Source organism: Protomyctophum bolini (genome assembly GCF_963924005.1).
Source record: "Protomyctophum bolini genome assembly, chromosome: 11".
In the NCBI taxonomy this organism is placed as follows: Eukaryota; Metazoa; Chordata; class Actinopteri; order Myctophiformes; family Myctophidae; genus Protomyctophum; species Protomyctophum bolini.
The window spans coordinates 21,342,316-21,364,889 of NC_137872.1; the positions used below are offsets into that span (position 1 = coordinate 21,342,316).

Sequence of the window (22,574 nt, forward strand, 5' to 3'; positions counted from 1 at the left end):
AAGAAGGCAGGCACACAGCAATATTCATATTTAGCAGCAACAACAACAACAAGAAGAAGAAGCATCATAAAACAACATGATAAGGTTACTGACGTTACAACCGAGAGCATGTTGAGCCGCTTTGGTCCACGGACACGGAGAGACAGCGCAACACAACGCGGGAGCGTAGAAAACACAGGTAACAGAAACCCACGTAACATCATTAAAACATTGTGGTTTGTCAACTGAAGCAACATTGCTGCTGCTGCTCTTGCTTGCTTTTGGCTAGCTTGGGGTTTATTAATAGCTAGCTTTGGCTGCGACTAACGGTTAGCCTAGCCTTCAGTGATTCAATGTGCTTCATGTTACAGACAGACCGTAAACCAGAAGCACGCCATCTGCCACATAAACCAAGCTAATGCTAACGTTATTATCAAGCAGTGGTGTAAAGTAACTAAGTATATTTACTCAAGTACTGTACTTAAGTACAATTTGGGGTATTTTTTTATTTTTTACTTGAATATTTCCAAATTTCAATCCTTTTACTACTACTCCACTACATATCAGAGGCAAATATTTTATTGCCACTACATTTATTTGAAAACTTTAGTTAACTCGTTATTTTGAATATTTTGATTATTATTACAACATACATTGACCGCTTCAGCCCTGCAGTAGCCTATTAGCTCTGGTCCATAGCCTTCTTCAGTCTTCTACTGCTTCTACGATTCTGCCCTGCGCATTAGAGCTATGGACCAGAGCTAGTAGCCTATACATTTCGGCCATTATAAAGGAGCAGACAAGCTGTATAGAAATGTTATTTTCAAAAGATTTTTGTATACTTTTTTATACGAATATTTTTGTACATATACTCGAGTAAACTCCGGTCTTTTAATTGTAACAGAGTACTACATTGCAGTATTGATACTTATACTTAAGTAAAACAATCTTGAGTACTTTTTCCACCACTGCCTCCTGGCTGCTGCTGCGCGTTTTTTTTAAAGAGCTCAGCGAGCAACAGGACTCACTGGGCTGGCTAGCTAGCTAGCTTGCTTTGCTAGCCCAGTTATAGCTGATTAATTTACACTGCTTAATGCATACAATGTGCTCCGTCGTACGACTGTGTCGCTCGCCGACAAGCGCTGATCTAAAAGCTAATTATACATCAGGCTGCTCAACGCATCTATGAAACGGTCTGATATGTCACACCGCTGCCCTGCTTTGGTTTCTATTGATGTGTGTAATAACGATAGCTAATACAAGACTTACTAACGTTAGCACCGTTTTTTAGTAGTTGTAAGAATAGAAACAGCCATGACAAAGTTCCTGTTTTATGTTATTATTTTGTAGCTTTGTATTTATTTGTATGACACATATTATGTTTGGTTGAACAGGTGACGGGGCTGTGTGTGTAATAATCCCATTAATGTGTGAAAGTGCTGTTGTGTACTCTGGAAATGTGATGTAACGTGTGCACATGTGCACAATTTGTCCTGTGTTTACTTTCGCAGGCTGTGGTGGTTGTGTCCTTTCAGCTTTACAATAGACAGTGAAGAAGAAGAAGGGGTAAACTTTTTGGAAACGGACTCATCTACACCCTCTAACCCCACCCCCCTCCTCCCCAACCCCTTTACTCTCCACTCAAAACCAGTTATTATTATTTTTTAAATAAATAATGACAAACCAATTTCATTTAAGTATGTAGTGAAGTGCACATCCTTTTAGATGTTATTGCTTAGCATCGTATTGGTCGGGTGCATTGTTTTTAGATGGAGCTGAGCGCAAGGCATAAGGTCACACCCGTTTGTAAATTATTAGACCAATGTGCCGTGTTTACCACAAGTCAATTAGACCAGCTGTGCAATCACTTCAGGTTTCTGTCGTCATTTTGAAGTGATTTGATTTGTCTTGAGCCAGTCAGGGCCCCTGGCCTCTCAGGAGAATGAACGGCTCTCTTTTAACCCCACCAAGCCCCCGGGCGGCAAACTCCTCCCCTTTGCCTCCCTCACCATCCCCCTCCCCGTCGCCCCCTTCTCCCTCCTTACTGCCCCTGTCCCCCAGGCCTCCCCCGCTGCCCCTTCTGGTGAGCCCCCCACCTCAGGCTCACCCGTCCTCTCTGTCTGACACACCCACGCCTTCCCCCTCTCCGTGCCTGAGCTGGACCGAGTTCTGTGAGCTGCATGCCCGTGTGGCGGCGGGTGACTTTGCGCGGCACTTCCGGGCATTCCTCCTGGAGAACCCACACTACTCCCCGGATTCGGCAGCCGCCTTCTGCCGCCGCTTCACCGACCGCTTCGTTCGCCATTTCCAGAGTGAGCTAGAGGGCATGCCACCGTCAAGCTGTGCCACCGGGCGGGAGGAGGCCGGGAGCTGGGCTCCCCAGTCGGATGCTACCTCCCTGGAAGAAGAGGCTGTCTCTCCCTTAACCACCTCCACAGGAGTGGACCCCCAGTGTGTGCCGACCAACCTGACACGAGTCACAGGCAAACCCACACCCACCCGGCTGGTGTTGGAGAACCGCAGCAGCGAGAGGTTTCAGGACTCCTACGCCCACACGCAAATTCTGCCGCCCTCCTCCTCCTCCTCGTGCTCGTCCTCGGTGGGAGGCAACAACGGACGGCGCGAGGAGAGAGCAGCCTTGGTGGCAGCAGGGAACGGAGAGGCGCCAGTGGAGGAAGAGGAGGAGGAGGACAGCTGGCTCGGGGTGGCGCCTGTGGGGGAAGACACTGAGGTGGAGGAGAGGGAAGAAGAGCCCACCGAGGTTTGCCTGGACAATGCAGACCCCTCACACGCTCCCCACATCCCGCCGACCTCCGTCACTCCTCCGCCAACCCTGGGCTCCAAAGGCAACAACAACGTGTCCAACTCCTCCAAAAACAAACTGAAGAAGCGCTTCTCTCTGAGGAACGTGGGCCGCAGCGTGCGGGGCAGCGTCCGTGGCATCCTGCACTGGCGGAGCTCCTCCAGCGACTCTGCGCAGGGCCAGAGCCAGCTGCCCTCCAGCTACAGCTACACCATGGGGGTACAGGACGCCGCTTCCGGCAAGAGGAACTCTGGTACACAGCCTGCCATGCCCGCCTCCTCCATGCCCGTCTCGCTGTCCCTGCCACTCTCCCTGCCCCACTCGTCCTCTTCCTCCCTTCCCCCCTCGTCGTCAAGCAGCGCCACCTCCCTCTCGCTCTCGGAGGCGGCCCGCGACCGTCGGCGGAGCAACGGCGAGGGCGGCGAGAAGGAGAAGTGGAGCCAGCGGCTGGAGAAGCTCCGGCTGTCGCGCTCTCCACCCCCTGCCCTCTCCTCCTCGTCTGCATTGGGTCCCCACGTCGCCTCCACACTGCCCCCCAGCAGCGCGGCCGCCGCTGCCGCCATGGCCCCCTCCAGGAAGCCAAGCCGCTTGGTACGGGAGGGCGGGGTGAGCATCAGTTCGTCCAGCGATGAGTTTGCGGGGAGCCACGGCTTCACTGGGTTCTCCTTCGGTCTGCTGCACCATGGCACGGACAACAACAACGTTTCAACGGCCTCCGGTGTGGCACAGACGGGACCCGTGCAGCCCCTGGCCAGTGGAGGCAACGTCCCCTGGAGAGGGGGACGCTGGCACAAATGTCGCCTGGTCCTGAGGGAGAGGGACAAGGAAGGGAGTGACCGGGGAGAGGAGTACTACTTGGAGTTCTTCATTCCGCCCAAGGTAAAGTCATTCATCCACAACCTCTCAGTGCAAAAAGAAACAAAGCGTACACAAATACAAAATGTTAATAACCACATTATCATAACTCCTGGTGAAATTACTGAACGGCAAGCTCACAATGTGTAACTTAGCGATGCATTGTGAGCTTGCAGATCTGATATTTGAACACATTAATGTCAGGGTCCAGATTAAATATGATGTTTGGTTTTGGCTGGTAACAACTAGCTGCTCAATGTGAATTGATGCAGCCTGACTGGTTTGTATTTTAGCTGAACGATACATTTGTCGTATGGCAACATGGGCAAGGCGATTCAAGAACACTGTATTCCTGTGACCGGTCTGGTGACTGTCAACCGCTAATACATTTATTTTCTATGCAATATGTCAATATTTGTATCCAAGTAACAGTGACGATGGCACAGACAAAATAGAAACTAAATGTCAATTTGGATTAAGCTAAATGTGTCACCTATCCAACCTTTTAGAACCCAATACTACATTTGAGTATGCCATGTAGACCTTTGAATGAAATTCAAGTACATTTTTCAAGTCAAACTCATCAAGAGTGACTTATCGAGTGCAAGGTCAGGATAACACCATTTTTTTGAAGTACTTGCTCAGAAAACAAGGTAGGTAGCTAGGATAAGTAGACGTCAAGCATGTTATCTAAATAACACACTTGGTATTTGTCTGCCAGTAAGAAAAGAAAAACACATACAGTAGGCCTACATACCATCTGAATAACATTACTAGCTGTTATTTACATCATCTTTAAACTACTAGCTCTTGCATAATGTTTATTTAGTGTTATTCTATCTATATACCATAATTTCCGGACTATAAGCCGCTACTTTTTTCCCATGCTTTGAACCCTGCGGCCTATACAATGGTGCGGCTAATCTATGGATTTGTACAGCTAACGGCCACTAGGGGACCTTCTAAATCTATCTTTATGACCTCTATGGGGCTTATTTATAATTTATTATAAATTTAGCTGGTGCGGCTTATATTCAGGTGCGCTTTAAAGTCCGGAAAATATATAATAGTTTGCAAATTGGGGGCAGAAGAGGAAAGTTAGTTAAAGTGCAGTTTTAATGTGATTGCATGACAATGGCAATCACAGTTCTCAAATGCTGCCCGAACCCGGCCCATTTAGGGCCCATCTTTGGGCCGGGCCTTAATTTTCAGGCCAGTTGAGAATGTGAACTAGTGCGTTGGTATGATTGCATGGCAGTTGCTGTCTTTGCTGTCTCTTTGTGGTTTTCTGTATTGGCAATCAATCAATAACATGTACTGTCCAGTATTAGAGGCTGGCTCTTATATTTATGTTTCAGATTTTGGAGAACAAGAGGGTTAATTAAGGCTGATGTCAACCAATTCTCTATCAGTTCTCTCTCTCTCTCTCTCTCTCTCTCTCTCTCTCTCTCTCTCTCTCTCTCTCTCTCTCTCTCTCAAAGCACTGACTCATTTTATAGTGTTTGAAATGTTGATTTCTATGCATTAAAATACACAATACAAAAATGGTACGCATTTCAAAACCATTTGCCTTATCAGCATCCTCTGTCCAGCATGGTTCCGATTAGGATTGGGCAATTTATCAATGATATTTCTTTCTATCATAGGGCACGTTTGGAAATAGCTCACAGAGCACACTGTGCAATGCAAACTAATAGGCGAGTGCGCTCCGGTGCGGTATTTGCGAACGCACCCATAATATGAGACTAGATATCATTTGGGATATTTTAATATCATGACAGAATTGTTATCTTTCTTTTTGCACAGTGCTGACATGCATGCACCACTAGTGAATGTTGAACTTGAACCATACTACTACTTGCTCCAGAGTAGCAGAGAGACACATTAATGTTAACTACATAACATTAATCTGTTTCATTCTCCAAAATGTATGTATCGAAGATTCAAATGTTGCCGTTTACTTCAAAACAAGCAGAGCATTAAGGGGGCACAGGGTAAAAGTTAAACGACATGTAAATGCGTCCACTTGCAAATGTTTGCACTTTGTGGTGCACACATTTCCAGAAAATGTCCTAAATGCTCACCCCCGAACCTATGAAGAAGACCTTAGCAACCCTATACATGCACATTAGAAGCATTGGTAGTCTTTTTTCTCTTTTTTTAGAGAGAGAGAGAGAGAGAGAGACAGTGTAGTAAGAGGGAGCTATACAAAGACACACAGCCGGCCGTGTGTGTGCGTGTGCGTGCGTGCGTGCGTGTGCGTGTGTGTGTGTGCGTGCGTGTGTGTGTGTGTGTGTGTTGCAAGACAAGACAAGACCGATTTCCGATTCAAACCCAGGTCCTCATGCTCTCTAGGAGCATAATGGTCTGTGCATTAACTTTGGTGATTCCATTCTTTTTAACTTTGATAGTCTAATGAGGGTTTAATTACAACTTGGAACCCATTGAGGGCGGTGTTTTACACACACACACACACACACACACACACACACACACACACACACACACACACACGCATGCACACACAGTCACACACATAGAGGCCGGATGGAGTTACAAATTCCAATCAAACTATAGTAAAATGTACCACATGGACCCTAGTGTCCCTATTCTGGGCATGTCATCACAAAAGCTGGATGGCAACCAACTTCCTTCAACTAAACCAAAATAAAAGTGACGTAATCATCTTTGGCCCCACAACCTTTACCACCCGTCTAACCCACTCACTTGGCCCCCTGCAGTCACATTTCAACAGCTCAGTAAAGAACCTGGGAGTCTTCTTTGACACAGCACAAAATCTCATCGTAAAAGGCAGTTTCTACCAGCTCAGAACCATAGCCAAATTAAAATGTAACTTTATTTTAACTCACACAGACCTAGTCACAGTAACCCATGCATTCATCATGTCCCGATTAGACTATTGCAATTCTTTATATTTGGGGCTGCCTCAGTCCACACCATCTCACGCCTACAGAAGGTTCAAAATGCCGCCGCTAGACTTATTACTGGAACTAAAAAAGGAGAACACATCACCCCTGCACTGGCACAACTGCACTGGTTACCTGTTAAATATCGTATCATAGTTAAACCCTGCTCTTTGTGTTCAAAGCCCTAAATGGCCTTGCCCCCTCCTATATTTCTTACCTCATAACTGTACCCCCCTGTCACTAGGACACTTAGATCCTCCTCTTTCAAACTCCTTGCAGTCCCCTTCTCTGTAGCCGCACCTACACTGTAGAATGATCTTCCATTCCACATCAAGGCTAGCCCCACCCTGGAGGTTTTTAAATCCAACCTGAAAACCTACCTTTGTAGTCTGTTTTTGTGGATTATTTTTGCTTTACTTGTTTATTATTGCGTTATATGCTTATATTTCTGCACTGTAGATAGACTTCTGCCAATCTGTTTTTGGAAAGCACTTTGGGTCAACTGCTGTTGTTTTTAAATGTGCTATATAAATACAATTGACTTGACAATAGGCAACCGTTCTGTGAAACTAGCCAATCTACAAGCTCAATATGTGTTAAGTTGTGATCCTGTAGACCGGCTAGAATGTTTTCTTTTCTTCTGTAAAAAGGCGGGGACCAGTACAGCCTCCAGGGGGAACCTGGTCAACAACATGCATAGTTATTAGTTTCTAAATGATTTAACGTGAGTGGACAGTGGATTGATGACTTTGTGTTTTCTTTCCTTTGTTCCATATCAGTCGTCCAAGCCCAGGCTGACAGTCCCGTGCTGCTCTATCGTAGATGTGCGGAGCACCACAGCGCTGGAGGTACCCGACAAGGAGAACACCTTCCTCTTACAGGTAGTGTACCAGTCAGTATGCAGTGCCAGTTGATGCCACAAGGTGGCGCACTGCTCCTTTTTGTTTTGCTGTTTGTACAAGATCTGACTTCACTTCCACTATATTATAATGTCCGTATTGTGTTGTCCCCTTAAGGCCCTTAAGGCTTAGAGTATATATTAATAGAGATGTCACCGGATTTCTCCTACAATCCACTTGCATTAAGTTGCTCAAAAGCGCACGAGGCGATTTCACTCCTCCTTCCGGGTATGAACAGAGTGCATTCTGGGATCGATTGGGCCAAATTGTGAACGCGCTGGCCATTGACTATCATTGCGCGCGTTCATGTATGAAACATAGCGTTTACGTGTCATCGGCCCATAATGTGAACGTGCGCAATGCATAGTGCTGGCTCGAGCTGCAATACCACTTTCGGCCACTATGTCCATTTCGCCTCAGGGTTTCCTCTCTGTGACGTCTCAATTATATTTATACTGTAATGTTGGCCCGCAGAGTGAGTATATGCTCCGTTCACGTTTTGTTTTATTATGTTAGTACTGTCTGCCGTGAGACCTGGCTTGATATGGTCAATGCTCATTAGTTGGCTGCTAAATGAACCAGTTTATTGACATTATCTTTGTCTGTGTGAAATACCTGGACATCTGCTATATCCAGTCCACTACTCCATGCTTGCCGGAGGATGCATCAATATTACATGTACAGTAGGGGATGATGTTTAAAATAACAATTCAAAGATGTGTTTCAGCCAGACCGTCTCTATCATATGTCTCTGTTATAGTGAGGTTTCGCGGCCGTGTCCCCAGGCCCACACCACACCATTTGTATTGGTCGAAATGTGCATGCTGCATGTCATGCACCTGTTCTTGGAATACAGCTTGTCAGAAGTTTTATTAAGCGGAGAGGAGGAAATTAGATGTTCAAATGGCATAGTAAGTTCACAGCAACAGCTAACTTAGCTCACATTGCTCCTGACACAATTCATATTTATATTTGAGGATTGTTCACGGTATGGCAAAACCCTTACTGCATTTTATTTATAGCCTACTTCAGTATAGTCATCGGTAATCATAGTGAGTATTTCATTCTTTCATATTTATAGCCTATTTAGTTACATTTCAAACCCTCATCAAACGATATAGCGTCTACCCTCGTTACTTAATATTTATGTCAGGCTAGAGATGTCCCGATACCTTTTCTTTTTTTTCAGACTTTAGTACTTTTTGTAACTAGTAACTACTTATTTTACTAATTTTACCTTAAAATCTTCATGCCTTGTAATTGTAATGATACTGTTACCGGTCCACAATAATAGTAGCCTGAAACGGTTTTCCAAAATGTTCTCTTTATTTTGCTTATTAGCAATTCAACGTTTTCTTCTATTCTAGGACACATTCTAGTATTGTCTACCTTTCATCAATTTCAAGATTTTCTTTTAACCTTTTATAGCTGACTTTCTTTCATTATGCTTGAGGCAAAAAAAATAATCTGATGGTGTTGCCCGCCGAATATAAAGATTTGCTGCAGTGTTGGCTCTCTTTGCATTTGTTCAGCCTAGTGTCAACCGAATGTTTTGATACTCTCGGTTCCGATTATGAGTACTTGAGGGTCCGGTGGTATCGGGCCCGGGCCCAAGTACGATTCCAGTATCGGTACATCTCTATTTCAGGCTGGTTGAAACAAACAGTATATTGAGACCCTCATGTAGCGCGTGCGTGCGCGGCTCATTGTAGCTTCATGAAGGGGAGACATTTCCTTTCCTCTAATTAGTTTTGACTTTTGAGTGATTCAGGCTATATCACAACGCTACATAGATAGATAGATAGATACTTTATTGATCCAGAAGGAAATTTGTTTTGTCCAACAGCTCCAGTGTAAAAATATCATGACAGTTTGTCGCACGAGTCAATAGCCAGATGGCTCACTCAAATCCACAGTCGGTATGGGGTGATAATTGATTCTTTCAAAATCTTCATAATAAAATAACAGTTTTAAAGTCACTGAGCCCCTCATCACACTAATCTAATGAGCACATATTCAGTTATATATTCAGTGTATATATTTATGACATGGATATCGGCCACTGGCATCTGTGAATGTCATTTTACTTGCAGATACACAGATGGTGGTCAACGAGGCGAGTGCATCCTACAGTATTTGTACCCCGATACTGCTACTTTGTTTCAAGTTCAGCCCATTCATCCCATCTTTCCCTGCACATTTGCGTAGGAGAAAATTAAGAGTTTCAGACAATTTAACTCTACCACGACAGTTCCACAGGTTTGCACCTGCATGCCTGTAAGGTTGCCAATGCCTCCTTACCTGCCCACTCACTCTCAGTGACAATTAATAGGCTCCGTGCACAGTAGCCATATTGGAAATAAATTGCCATGAAGATAATCAAGGCTCTGGTCAAACGGAGTCAGTGTGCAGATTTTGTGCATGCACTGAAAACACTGCTCCACCAACTCCATGTATAAAAAGGGTTATTGAAGCAGTCTTTCTTTCTGTGTTGGACTATCATTCTGCTTTGCGATTTATATCTGGTGAACCTTATAGGACTCATCACTGCTTTCTATATGGCAGAGTGGGCTGGCCTTCCTTCGCCGATAAGCGAAATAAACACTGGTATATGTTTATTTTTAAAGCAATTCTAAAGTCCCATCGACTTTGTATATTAAAGCTCTGCTGGATTGTGATCCTGTAACATATAGGACACGCTCCAGTCACTGGCTCACACTAAAGGTTCCAAATGTTAAAGGGATAATTCACAATTCTGTACTATCCCTTTAACACAGAGTTGGGGAAAACATCCTTTTGTTTTAGAGCCCCAACCACATGGAATGACGTACAGCTTAAATTAAAGATGTGTGTCTGCAACTGTTTTTAAAGATTTATTACATCACACAATGAGGACATGTTGCTGTTCTGTATTCTGTTAATCTGTTTTGTTTTTGGTTATTGCTTTGAAAATGTCTATTATGTTGCATCTCGACAACACTGCAAAGGAGGGTAACCTCAATGTCTTTCGAGAATAAATTAATGAATGAACCAGTGGGTCGAGGGACCCTCATGGTTCTTTGAGGGGGTTCCAAATGGCCCCTTACCGGTGTGTAACTCTGAGGCCCCTTTTCCACCAAAAGAACGTCGGTTCAGAACCAGTGCGGTTCCGAACCTTGGTGCTTTTTGCGAACCGGTCGCGAACCAGCTGCATTTCCACCAGATTGAACCCTGGTTCATTTGGTGGTGCTATTATACCTAAACACAAAATGTTGAAAAGGAGTAGGATCCGTCATACACGCAGACGCAGAGATGCCCATACGGACAACAAACACTCCGTTTCCTCATCGGACCATTGCACATTCTTTGACGATCCTTTTTTTTCTTTTTGGCGGCATCGTTATCAGTTCTGTTCTGTTATGTTGCGTGTCTGTGTTCTCCCAAGTTCCAACCCACTGACAAGTTCCAACCTACTGACACACCCACTTATATAGTCTCGGTTCACAAAGCGCTGCGTGCAATTACAAAGCTGAACCACTGTTTTGTGGTTCACATTGGGAACAAACGTTTATGGTTCGGAACCAACTCATTTTCAGTGGAAACACTCTGAACTGGTTCAATATTTGGCGGGAAGAAAGAACCGAACCGGTTCAACCCCGGTGGAAAAGGGGCCTGAGAGTGGAATTGAACCAAATGTAATGGTCCATTTGGTTCCATTTGTACACTCATGGTTATGAGAGTCCTTGAAATTAAAGTTTGAGAACCGTTGTGCTACACTAAATGGAACAGTCTTCATTTGCATTATTGGTAACACCTGTGGAGGAAGTAAGGAAGAGACCCATTTTCTTTCCAATATGTCTGCTTTGCATAGAGCCTATTGCTACAGAAGTGTCAATCGCTCCCTGTCTGAAAACTAAGATCAAGGTAGCGTAGCAAGCAGCCTTACCAAAGCTTGAATGAAAAGCTTTACCGTTTTCAGCTCTAATAAAGTTGGTTTGGCATCGAAAAAGGTGATTTCTGGTGCAAATTGCATATATTAGGTTCAAGGCTTCCAGTTGCTGGACTTCAGTATAAGTAGAACTAACTTTGTAACATGATACATGTGTTTTGATTAAATAACAAATGTTTTATAATAATGAAACACTGTAAAACGTTCTATTACCTTTTTGTAATTTTGTCTCAGTTGGAGGGTTCGGTGCAGTATGTGATTGAGACACGGGATGCTGTTCAAATGAGAGCCTGGCTGAGCGACATCCGCAACGGAATCTGCCTGAGGTATTACACCACTTTATATCTGGAGTACTGACGTATTAACAGTACGTTTTATAGAGACACCAGACAACTGATAAGTAAATTCTGCACAGTGTTTCATTGCTTTATTATCATCTCAGTTCACACGTCATGCTTTCCACATGCGAAGACAACTGTGTCAATGTTTGTATTCGCACAATAAAGGGAAAGGGAAACACTTGTCAATAACTGAGTGAGCATATAGCTCAAAGCCCCGATGCAAGACTATTTTGAAAGAAACCAACGTTTCGACAAAGTCTCCTTCAGCGTTTGGATATTAAGCAACAGTAGTACCAGTAACAGATCTGCATCATTCATATTCGATGTTTCATCATCTCCTCTATGTTCTCCCACAGTGAACAGGAGGACATCGAGGGTGTGTGCGGTGGGCCGTTGGATATTAGTGGGACACCGGAGTTTGTTGACCGTCTTTCACAAGGTGTGTGTGTGTGTGTGTGTGTGTGTGTGTGTGTGTGTGTGTGTGTGTGTGTGTCCTAAGTTTTGCAGCTATAACCATTTCACACCTTTTATTATTCCCGGTGACACAAACTCGGCCAACGTCACCAAAGGTACATGAATGGACAATGTACCCTACTGTGCTGACTGACGCCTTAGCCATAAACTCTCAGATGGACGCTGGGTGGATGGTCAGTGATGTCAATCGACAGAGCAGCATCTCATCGTTGAACCGGGAGACACTGTTATAATATTGATCTCACAAAACTACATGACTGACATGATTAATTATGATCTCACAAAACTACATGACTGATCAGCACATCAACACGTCTCCAGACGTCTTTAGAAGACTCCCCATAGGGAGCCCAGGACATCTTAGGGTATTTTTTTAATGATATCGCTAAAATCTTAAAAAGAAATTGCTTGGCCATTTCTTCTTCAGTGCTCCTAGACATGTTTTCGGGCATGCACACTGCCGTTCACTTCCTTGTTTACGGCCTGACTGAACTAAATCTACGGCGATCTCCATGGTTTTGATAAAATGGCAATGTTATGGGCCGATTCATACTCCTGTTTCGGCGCTGTAGTGCCGAAATGATTTCGGCTCGTCAGAAAATTTCAGTAGCACCGAAGAGCCGACTTTAGGACGGTACCCGCCCCCCCGAACCTCAAATGACGTCAAATTGTAGGCTCTACAGCGCCGAACCGACTTTTATTCGGCTCTAAAATAGGAGTATGAATCGACCCTAAAACCTTGCCCAAATATAATCATAGATGGCTGGCCACATGAATTATTAATAATCCTTGACTATTCTCCCTACTCCAACTTCTCCAATTATATCCATCCAATCCTCATTAGATGTGTGTAGAAGCTACTGATGGCCCTCCTCTTCACCACTATACAGTATATTATGTATTGCCTTGTGTTTCAGTGTGTTATGGAGGAATTGGAGGCTCCTCCCCTCTAATGGAGCCCCTCCCGCCAGAGTTGCCACCTCGAGCCCCTCTTGACGAACCGGATGGGAGAGTTCTGGGAGGAGGTGGGGCTAGTCTGGGTACACCTTTTGCTGAGACACCAGATGCCACAGGTAGAACACTGTACTAATTATATCTTACACACAATTGGCCATTTATATTTGTAAAACTGCTCTTTTTCTGACCGCTGTAGTCTACTTCAAAACGTTGTCGTCATTACCCATTTGAGTCATGCTTGTGAATTGACATCCATGGAAAACGGAGGCTTTGGAAGGCTCACATTATGTGGAAGAATTGGGGATATGTCTGTATTCTGTACCATTAATCTCTGAATAGGAGATTATAACACATTGGCTGTGTTTAGGGGTGGACAATCTTTGTCAATGAGCTAGTAGTGAATCGTATGGGCCGGATGGAGACTGCCAGCAGGGAGTGTTGAACGGGAGGAGTAGGACGGAGGGGGGTACTCACTGGCGAGTAAGCCAGTTGGATACAACAGCAGTGGCAACACAGACATGTGGGGAGGATTAATGATAAGGATTAATAATAAAGACTACATTGGAATAAAAAAAATCCTTTGTCATGCTCTGCCACTGTGAACAGGAAGACATCGAGGGTGTGTGCATCTATTTTATAATGGCTGAGAGGGTCGGAGGTACTTTGCTTCGCATCGTGCCTCACTACGCCTCTCAGCCATTATAAGATAAAGGTAACCGTAGACCTTGTGGCTTGTTGCTTTAATAAGGTATTAATGTATGTATAATAAGTGGGCTTATCAAAGGACATCTCGTATTGCAAAAGCTTAATTTAAATACAATAAATTACAACCAGAGGCCTCTAACATACAGTAGAGTACAGTTGGACTTGGATATCATCTTTAGCTCTCAGCACTAAAATTACACTCTGGTTTAACTGCCCGTCATGTTGCTTCCTCCCCAGGTTCCTTCTTGTTCTCGGAGGTGAGCACAGGGGAGGCAGTGGAGCACCCGCTCAGTGAGTGCCAATGGTTCCATGGCACGCTGTCGCGACTCAAGGCTGCCCAGCTGGTGCTGGCGGGCGGCACGGCCAGCCACGGCGTCTTCCTGGTTCGCCAGAGCGAGACGAGGCGTGGAGAGTACGTCCTCACTTTCAACTTCCAGGGAAAAGCCAAGGTGAGACTGTTGCATGAACTGCAAGGACGTGACCCTTCGTTTGTCCTTTGTGTGCCTGCATATGACACATGTGAACTTGAAGATCGGATATTTAAAGTTTTGAAGAATCTCAGACTAAAATTACATGCCCAGAATATGTAGTTAAACTCCACAATTCACCCTTTGTCCGCCTTCTGATTGGTCCCTGACTGACTAACCAGCAGGCTCTAAAGCCTTGTTCCTCCCTGGTTCCGCCTAGTTTATGTTGAATTTGCTAAAACATCCTTTTTGGAAAAAGCAAAAAACAAACATGATATGCCCAGTCACCATGCTGCACCTGTGATGTTCCTTTTTACTGACACAAGCTTAAAATAAGAATTGAATGCACAGATTATAAATACGAAGCAACTGAAAGAACAAAGCTCAAAATCAAAAAAGTATAATAAAAATAGCCAGGTAGTGTGTGTATATACATTAGTCATAGCACACTTTGAGATGGGTGAACGTGCTGTGTGCATGAATCCTACTTGTAAATATGATCCATGCGTGCATGCATTTCTATACAGGTTCACTAATATTATCTTTGTACTAGGGTTGTCCCGATCATGTTTTTTTGCTCCCGATCCTATTCCGATCATTTGATTTTTAGTGTCTGCCAATCCCGATGATATTTATATACATTTATGCCATATCACAATAGTACAATCACAGGCAATATCCAGTCCATTATCATGATATGGATACAGTATGCACCGAAAGGCCTAAAGCTATTACAAAAATGACTACTACTTTATATAATTTTTGAGTCGTGCAACCACTCCTATAGGGAGCTTTTGTGTCTCTGGCTGTGTCGCTTAGTCCGTCCCTGGGTCCCTGGCTGGCTGTGTCTCTGTGTCTGTCCCTGGGTCCCTGGCTGGCTGTGTCTCTGTGTCTGTCCCTGGGTCCCTGGCTGGCTGTGTCTCTGTGTCTGTCCCTGGGTCCCTGGCTGGCTGTGTCTCTGTGTCTGTCCCTGGGTCCCTGGCTGGCTGTGTCTCTGGGTCCGTCCCTGGGTCCCTGGCTGGCTGTTTCTCTGGGTCCGTCCCTGGGTCCCTGGCTGGCTGTGTCTCTGTGTCTGTCCCTGGGTCCCTGGCTGGCTGTGTCTCTGGGTCCGTCCCTGGGTCCCTGGCTGGCTGTGTATCTGGGTCCGTCCCTGGGTCCCTGGCTGGCTGTGTCTCTGTGTCTGTCCCTGGGTCCCTGGCTGGCTGTGTCTCTGGGTCCGTCCCTGGGTCCCTGGCTGGCTGTGTATCTGTGTCTGTCCCTGGGTCCCTGGCTGGCTGTGTCTCTGGGTCCGTCCCTGGGTCCCTGGCTGGCTGTGTATCTGGGTCCGTCCCTGGGTCCCTGGCTGGCTGTGTATCTGGGTCCGTCCCTGGGTCCCTGGCTGGCTGTGTCCGATCACGAAAATAGCGTTCGTTTGGTTTTCATCACCAAGTGTGCAGCCTAACACACACACACACACATATTAACTGTATATGGGCTATTCTACCGAATTGGTTCAAATTGCAGTCCCACAATGAAAAACACATATTAAAAAACAATTTAGTATTCAGACTTTTCACTGTAGTAATGTCATGGTATGGTCTAATTAATCACAATACATTAATTGAGATAATATAAAATTAAATATGTAAAAAAACATCCTTTATATGTCACTTCCTATTGAAAGGTGGCTGTCCCAACCTCTAACCCCTAAAACAAAAAAACTTAAATTCATGAAAAAAAAGTACTTAAATGATTTTTGTCACTTTCCTAAAAAACATTTTTAATGCAGCCACATTTTAGTTTAGAATGAAAATACATCATCATCGTACATACTGTACTGTGTTACTCTTTGTTAGAGAAACTGAGCAAGTTGTCAACAAATCACAGAGTGGGACAAAGTGGTTCAGCCGTGAGATTTCATTTTATCAATTCTATAGCTATGTCATTAAACCCTCCTCCCTCACTCCCTCCCGGCCGCCAGCACTTGCGTCTGTCCCTGAACGAGGACGGCCAGTGTCGCGTGCAGCACCTCTGGTTCCAGTCCATCTTCGACATGCTAGAGCACTTCCGCGTGCACCCCATTCCCCTGGAATCTGGCGGAGCCTCGGACGTCACGCTCATCAGCTTTGTGGGCGCCACCGCCATCCGGCAGCCAGGTAAACCCCCTCCCATTGGTAAAGCACCGTGGAGTGGAGATGGAATTATAAATCAAGTTTTAAACTCTGCTGTTTAGCTGTAATCATTCATGTGTCTTAGGCCCTCATCCAGCATTTGTGTATATAATTGTGCATTTTTTCACAAAGTTAATCCACATATCTTTTTCACAAAGTTAATCCACATATCAAACATGAATTCATTTGAGAAACACATTAACAAAAACGAATAGAATACGCACTTGGTAGAGGTGCTGGGTTAAAACAAAAATATGGATGCACCTGTGACATATCCTATATATCTTGAGAGTGTGAAATGAAACCAACATTGTATGCTCTCTAGAGCTAAATTATTGTTAAACATCTGCATTACTTAATTAACATGTCTACACAATTGGAGAATGTAGAAGAATTAAATTATTTTGATCAACGTTTTCATGTTACCTCCTACCACATCAATACAGCATGGAACTGTGGACAAAATCTTATCCAAAGATAACAAAATATTCTACGTTTTGAGAGGCTAAATCTCATTTAAACAGTGGTCCATGGCTCAAATGGCAAATACATAATCGACCTTGATATGAAAAGAAGTTGAAAACCACTGGTCTTGACAGTTGACGCTTACATCAATATTATGAATGACCGATTCATAGGAGGGTGCAATTTATGAGAAAGCACAGAGGTGTTTATCTTTTATTTTTTTTAATTATTTTAGCCCATGTGATTATGTGAAACTGTGTTAATATAATATAATTTATTTTAGTAATGGTAATTTATTATAATGCTATTCTTTATTATGCACACGTAAGCTTTTCAGATGGAGGGAAACGGTGCAAAGTATTCAGGCCATTCACCACAAATAAGGAGGCATGTGTGATGTGTTTGTTCTGGATGGTCTGCCTTGCATTTGGAGTGCACTGAATAAAAGTTCAAGTGAAAACCCTGCCCAGTGGAGTGAACACAGGATGCATCTCTCCCATTGGCTAGTGCCTATCACTGCCGGGTGATAGTTCACCAATGCTGAACCCGACACATTCTTCACACTAGTGCATCAGATTTGTAAAGTTGTCGCGTGGGGACCTTCTTTCTGGTTTTTCCCCTTATAATTGGAGTGAATGGAACTTGGCGCCACTTGAAACGTGTGTCTGCCCGCCCTGTACCTTAAGCCAATTCAATGATGCAATTAGGAACATGAACCGGAACAGGAAACGGTATGTCGCCTTCTGGAATCCCAGACTAATACATAGGTCATTTTTATCAATGTACCGGTACATGTTGAGAACTTTCTAACGTTAAAAAAAACGGCTACTGGTCGTTGAAACTTATATACTTACTATGTGAGTTTTCAAGAAATCTTTCATTCAACATGGAAACCGCTTAACAGCATAGCCTTTTTATACTTTTTGGTCCTGTCCTGTGGTGGGGTGATTTACAACTTATTACACTGCTGCAAAAGTAGCTTGAGGTTGAAATTCAAAATTGCTGAAAATAATATAACTAAATCAGCATTGATTGATTGCCACCTGATATAGCCCGTTGTATGACGGGGTAGGGCATTAATTGGCCTCAAGAACGTTAATGGAGTGATCCATGTATTTTGTATTTCTTACATGTCAATCGATCAACATAAAAGCTTCTACTGGACCCACCGTTCTCCCCCACTGCTGGCCACCCATCATCACTGCACCCATGCTCTGAGCAGCTTGTCTCTGTTGTTGTTATATGTTGTTGTTGTCGTCTTGTCACATCCCTCGGGATCATCCCTTTTTGCAGGCCGCGACAGGGCAGGCAGCAGGCCCACAGTCTGTGATGTCATCACCACGCGCCATCCCGACTCCCCATCAACCCCCATCTCTGACTGTGTGTAAGTGAGACCTGACCCAGCTGTGTGTGTGTGACTGTGTGTGACTGTGTGTGGCTGTGTGTGGCTGTGTGTGGCTGTGTGTGTGTGTGTGTGTGTGTGTGTTTTTTTTCTTCAGATGATCAGCGTGTGACGCAGACGTTGTTGCCTGGATCAACGACAGGTCTGCTCCAGGTCTGCTCATGAAGAGCGCAAGCGTAAAAAAAAAGAAAGCTCAACAAAATCCAGGTCTAGTCAGTCGCGGGCTTGTGCACTAAACAAGCACCCGCGCGACAATTTCACGGGACCGCACCCACATAAATACGCTTGCCCCTCAACTTCTCTGCGCATACAAAAGAAAACGCAGGCCTCTCATTGCCAATTCATTACTAGGCACGTTAATCGCTGCCCATCTCGAAAGGACCTTTACTCTGAATATAGCCAGTCTGCAACCTCACAACCCACCACATTTGTGAAGTTGCAGAACGGCTATATTGGCGTGCGTCAACATTTGACAACAGAGCATACATTAAGCATTATTACGTTGTGAAGGATTCCTTGGTCAAAAACTATCGCTATACCTGAATTGGCATAGAGCACATACTATAATGGATATTGGCTTTGAAGTATTTGCAAGATTGATGGATTGACTGCAAGTGAAATAACCAGGTTCGTTGGGGGTGCAGTGTGTGTGAAAACCAAACGACAAGTAGATGATGACAAGTATGATGTCAAGGATTTAAAGATCCTTCAGAATCCGAATAGTTTTTTTTATACAGCAAAGGAAAAGTAGGGTAACAAATCATACAACGTAGGTAATCCAATACAGTAAAAACAGTCCTTAAACAATTTCCAAAGACGGATGCAAGTGGAGAAACTTTGTTGCTGCCTTATGCGCCAGCCGGCGTAATGGATAAGTAATCCACACATGGTCAATTTTTCTTGTATGAATATAATATGTCTCACTCCTTTGGTTTACTTCTAAAGTCCACACACTGGGAAATGCTCCCCTAGTGCTCGATCTATTACCACCACGTGAAGCTTCCACCACCTGATCTTAAGTAACATAGGGAAGGAAGTAACATATTTCTTTTCATTGTGTTGTTAATTTCTTCTGTCCAGCACCTAGTGCTTTAAGACATGCACCTCCACTTAATAATTAGAAGTAAATCACACAGATACTCAACAGATACACAATTACTGTAATCATTCATTAACGGTGGTGTAAACAAATTCACGTAACCACCCGGCCCAACAACTTGCATGTGTAAGACGAGCATTGTCTGTAGCAGAAGAAACATTCTTCAGATGCCGGGCAGAGTCTCCAAACTCGAAGTGTCTGGCGGAGAAACGGCCTCAGAATGGGAAAGTGTATATGCGCAGACTCCGCACCACACAGCAGCTACCAGATCAGAGTCCTTTGGCAGTGTGACTTGTTTGTTTGTGGGTGTGCGTGTGCACGTGTGTGGGACTGTTCTCCATGACTGTGTCATATGGACCCATGACGACCGACATGCACTGCACTCACTTTCATGTTCTCTCTCTCCTCCAATCCCTTCACCTCCCAACCCCTCCCTCCCCCATACCTCTCCTTTATTTACACTTTGTTTTGCTAATACTCCATCTCTCTCTCTCTCCTCATTTTCTTTCTCCTCTCTTTTACACGTTCTCTGTCTCATTCTCTTTGTCTTGATTCTTTCACTCTTTCTTTCTTATTCTCTCAATCTTATCTCTTTCTCGCATTCTCTTTCACTCTCTCTCTCTCCCCGCCCCCCGTCGCAGACTTGACCAGCAGACCCCGTAGCCCCCCCCAGCCGCCTCCTCCCCCCTTGCCCCCCGGCCGGCCGCCGCCCCCAACCCCGCCGCAGGAGCGGCCCGCCAACGACACGGAGCCGGCCGGAGGAGGAGGAGGAACGACTGCCGCCACCGCAGGAGTGGGAGGAGTAGGAGGCAGCGGCAGTGTCGTCGGAGGCGCAGGGGGAGGTGGTGGAGCAACAGGAGGAGGAGGTGGCGGAGCAGCGGGGGCAGAGGACTGGGAGGAGCAGCGGGAGAGGGACACGCCGCTCCGCCAGCTAGAGGCAGTGGCGGCCACGGACGGCGAGGACAGGGAAGGCGGCCGGGCGCGCGCCATCGATAACCAGTACTCCTTCTTTTAGTTTTGAGCCAAGAGGAGGGGGGACAAGAAGAGCTTGTGTTGCGTGCGCTAACGTACCTATGTACAGTATGTGCGCGCAAAAGGGAGATCGGTTGGAGGCGTCGTATATCATAGCCATTCATAACCAGTATTTTATGTTGTTAGCAGGACGGGAGGTTGAGCTACAGTGGCGGGATACAAGTGGTGGGGCATAGGAAGCGGAGGAGACTGGAAGTACTAACACTATTAAACTTAAAGAAAAACACACAAAGTGTCACGTGAGAATTTCCGGCGAGCGAGCTAGAAAGATAGACAGAGACTGACTGACAGACAGAGGGACAGAAGGGGAGGGTACTAAAGCTAGCGGACAGAACGGTGAAGACAACTTTAGAACACTAAAATAACGGTACACTAATTTTATTGTTTTATTTCTTTGTATGATGAGCGCTTTTGGTTTTACCGGTACGCCATGGTGTGCACAGATGATAGTTGACAGATGACAGACGCTTAATATATACTCGGTTGCGTGCCGGCGTCGTGTAGCCCCCCCACCTGCCGATCTGCAAACTCACAACGTGTCGCACAAGAGACACGTCGTCAGCTTGGAGAGCGGATGTTTGGACGCGCAGCTAGGTACGAATCAGGCCTCTGTTGCGAGCTTACAAAATAAAACTCTGACAAGCCAGCAGCAGTTCCAGTACCTCACAGTGGTCCACACACACACACACACACACACACAACACACGAGCTAGCTAGAAAGCTGACCATAGCAGTGGCAAAATAGACTAGAAGCAGGCAGGAGAACATTTTTACCTCAGTCACTGTCAACAGCATCACTCTTTCCTCCCAATCTTTCTCTCTGTCTCCGCTCATTTCTTGCTATACTTTGACGGGTGGGAAAAGAGGAAGAAGAAAAAACTAAGCAAACGTCGAACTGGGAGAGATTTAGTTTTACAAATTCTCTTTGAAAAAGAAATTATTATTGATGATGGTACCAATAACAGTAATGACGATGGAAATAATAATAATAACTATAAGTATAATGATGCTGGTCGGAATAATAGTATTAATTTTATTTTTGTTTTTAAAGATCCATTTTATTTTTATGCTTGTACTCCGATAATGTGTAAACACCGTGCCCATCCATCCATCCTGTTTCAGTTGACATTTCTTTGTGCCTTTTCATTTTTGTTTTGTTATTTTAAAGAACACAACAAAAGGAAAGAAAATGAAAATCGCTACTATGCCTCATTCTCTAGTCTATTCCCACCTTCTCTCTCTCCCTCTGTGTCTCTCTCACAGTCCTCTCATAAACCTCTTCCCCATTCATTAAAAAAAAAAGATGAAAAACACAAATATTCTGAAAAAAAACTGCAACGAAAAAAAGAAAAGAAATCCCTACTTTTTTCTACTTGTGCCTTTCTGTGTGTTGTCTACTCTGCTCATTGGTCTTCATGTCACTCTTGTCTTTTTGCCATTCAGTTCAGTGCTTTCCTGTTCATTTAAGGCTGAGTTGTACGGTGAAAATTGCTGATCTACAAGCTCCAAACATGTCAAAATGGGTATTGAGGTGTACCCTCCTAACGGGTTAGATCCCCAGGGGTCTGTACTTGGCCCCCCTCCTTTTCTTTTCTCTCCCCACCACGCCAAATCTCATTGCTGAAAATAGCTGATCCACAAGCTCACAACACGTCTGGGGCTTGTAGATGATTGGCATACGATGGTGTATAATTTCTTTAGCTTTGTCGAACGACCGCGTCTGCCACCAAAAACGACTGAATTATTTTTCCCCATCGGCTGACGCAAGCCACTCGACTTCACATTCTGTCACCCGCACCCTTCTCTTCCATTTTAATTATTTTTACGTCTTTCGCTTTTTTTGTGTTCTCTTTGTGCCATCATGTGTCATGTATTTGCCTGTATATGCACCTTTCCCATCATCATCAACATCATCCCTAATCATGATCTGTGTCCTCTCAGTTTTAAAACTTTGTGCCTTTCTCTCTCTCTTTTCTCTTTGCTGGGACCGTGTGTTGAGGGTGGGCCATGTTGTGCCCCACCCTGTGTGGTTAGTTTCAGGTACTACATTGAATTTAATGATAATGATATAATATAAATATAGTGAAACAC

At 44.7% G+C, this 22,574-nt stretch overlaps 2 protein-coding genes across 3 annotated transcripts in view; one reads left to right on the forward strand and one right to left on the reverse strand.

Moving 5' to 3' along the window:
- On the forward strand, window positions 1-22,574 carry sh2b1 (SH2B adaptor protein 1). 2 transcript variants are annotated; one of them, XM_080775618.1, is made up of 10 exons: window positions 1-178; window positions 1,491-3,661; window positions 7,344-7,445; window positions 11,626-11,717; window positions 12,089-12,171; window positions 13,124-13,279; window positions 14,106-14,317; window positions 16,296-16,470; window positions 18,244-18,334; window positions 20,093-20,262. In XM_080775618.1, the coding sequence occupies exons 2-10, from the start codon at window positions 1,922-1,924 to the stop codon at window positions 20,112-20,114; spliced, it is 2,673 nt and encodes an 890-aa protein (XP_080631744.1). In that variant the 5' UTR covers window positions 1-178; window positions 1,491-1,921; the 3' UTR covers window positions 20,115-20,262. The 2 variants fall into 2 exon arrangements, with proteins under 2 accessions (XP_080631744.1, XP_080631745.1); XM_080775619.1 differs by lacking the exon at window positions 18,244-18,334 and having other exon boundaries at window positions 20,093-22,574.
- LOC308323795 (uncharacterized protein) overlaps window positions 12,852-22,574 on the reverse strand; it is a 144,653-nt gene continuing 134,930 nt past the window's right edge. Inside the window, exon 14 of the transcript XR_013964848.1 lies at window positions 12,852-12,944. The gene's annotated coding sequence lies outside the window, so the exon portion shown is untranslated. The remainder of the gene's footprint in view (window positions 12,945-22,574) is intronic.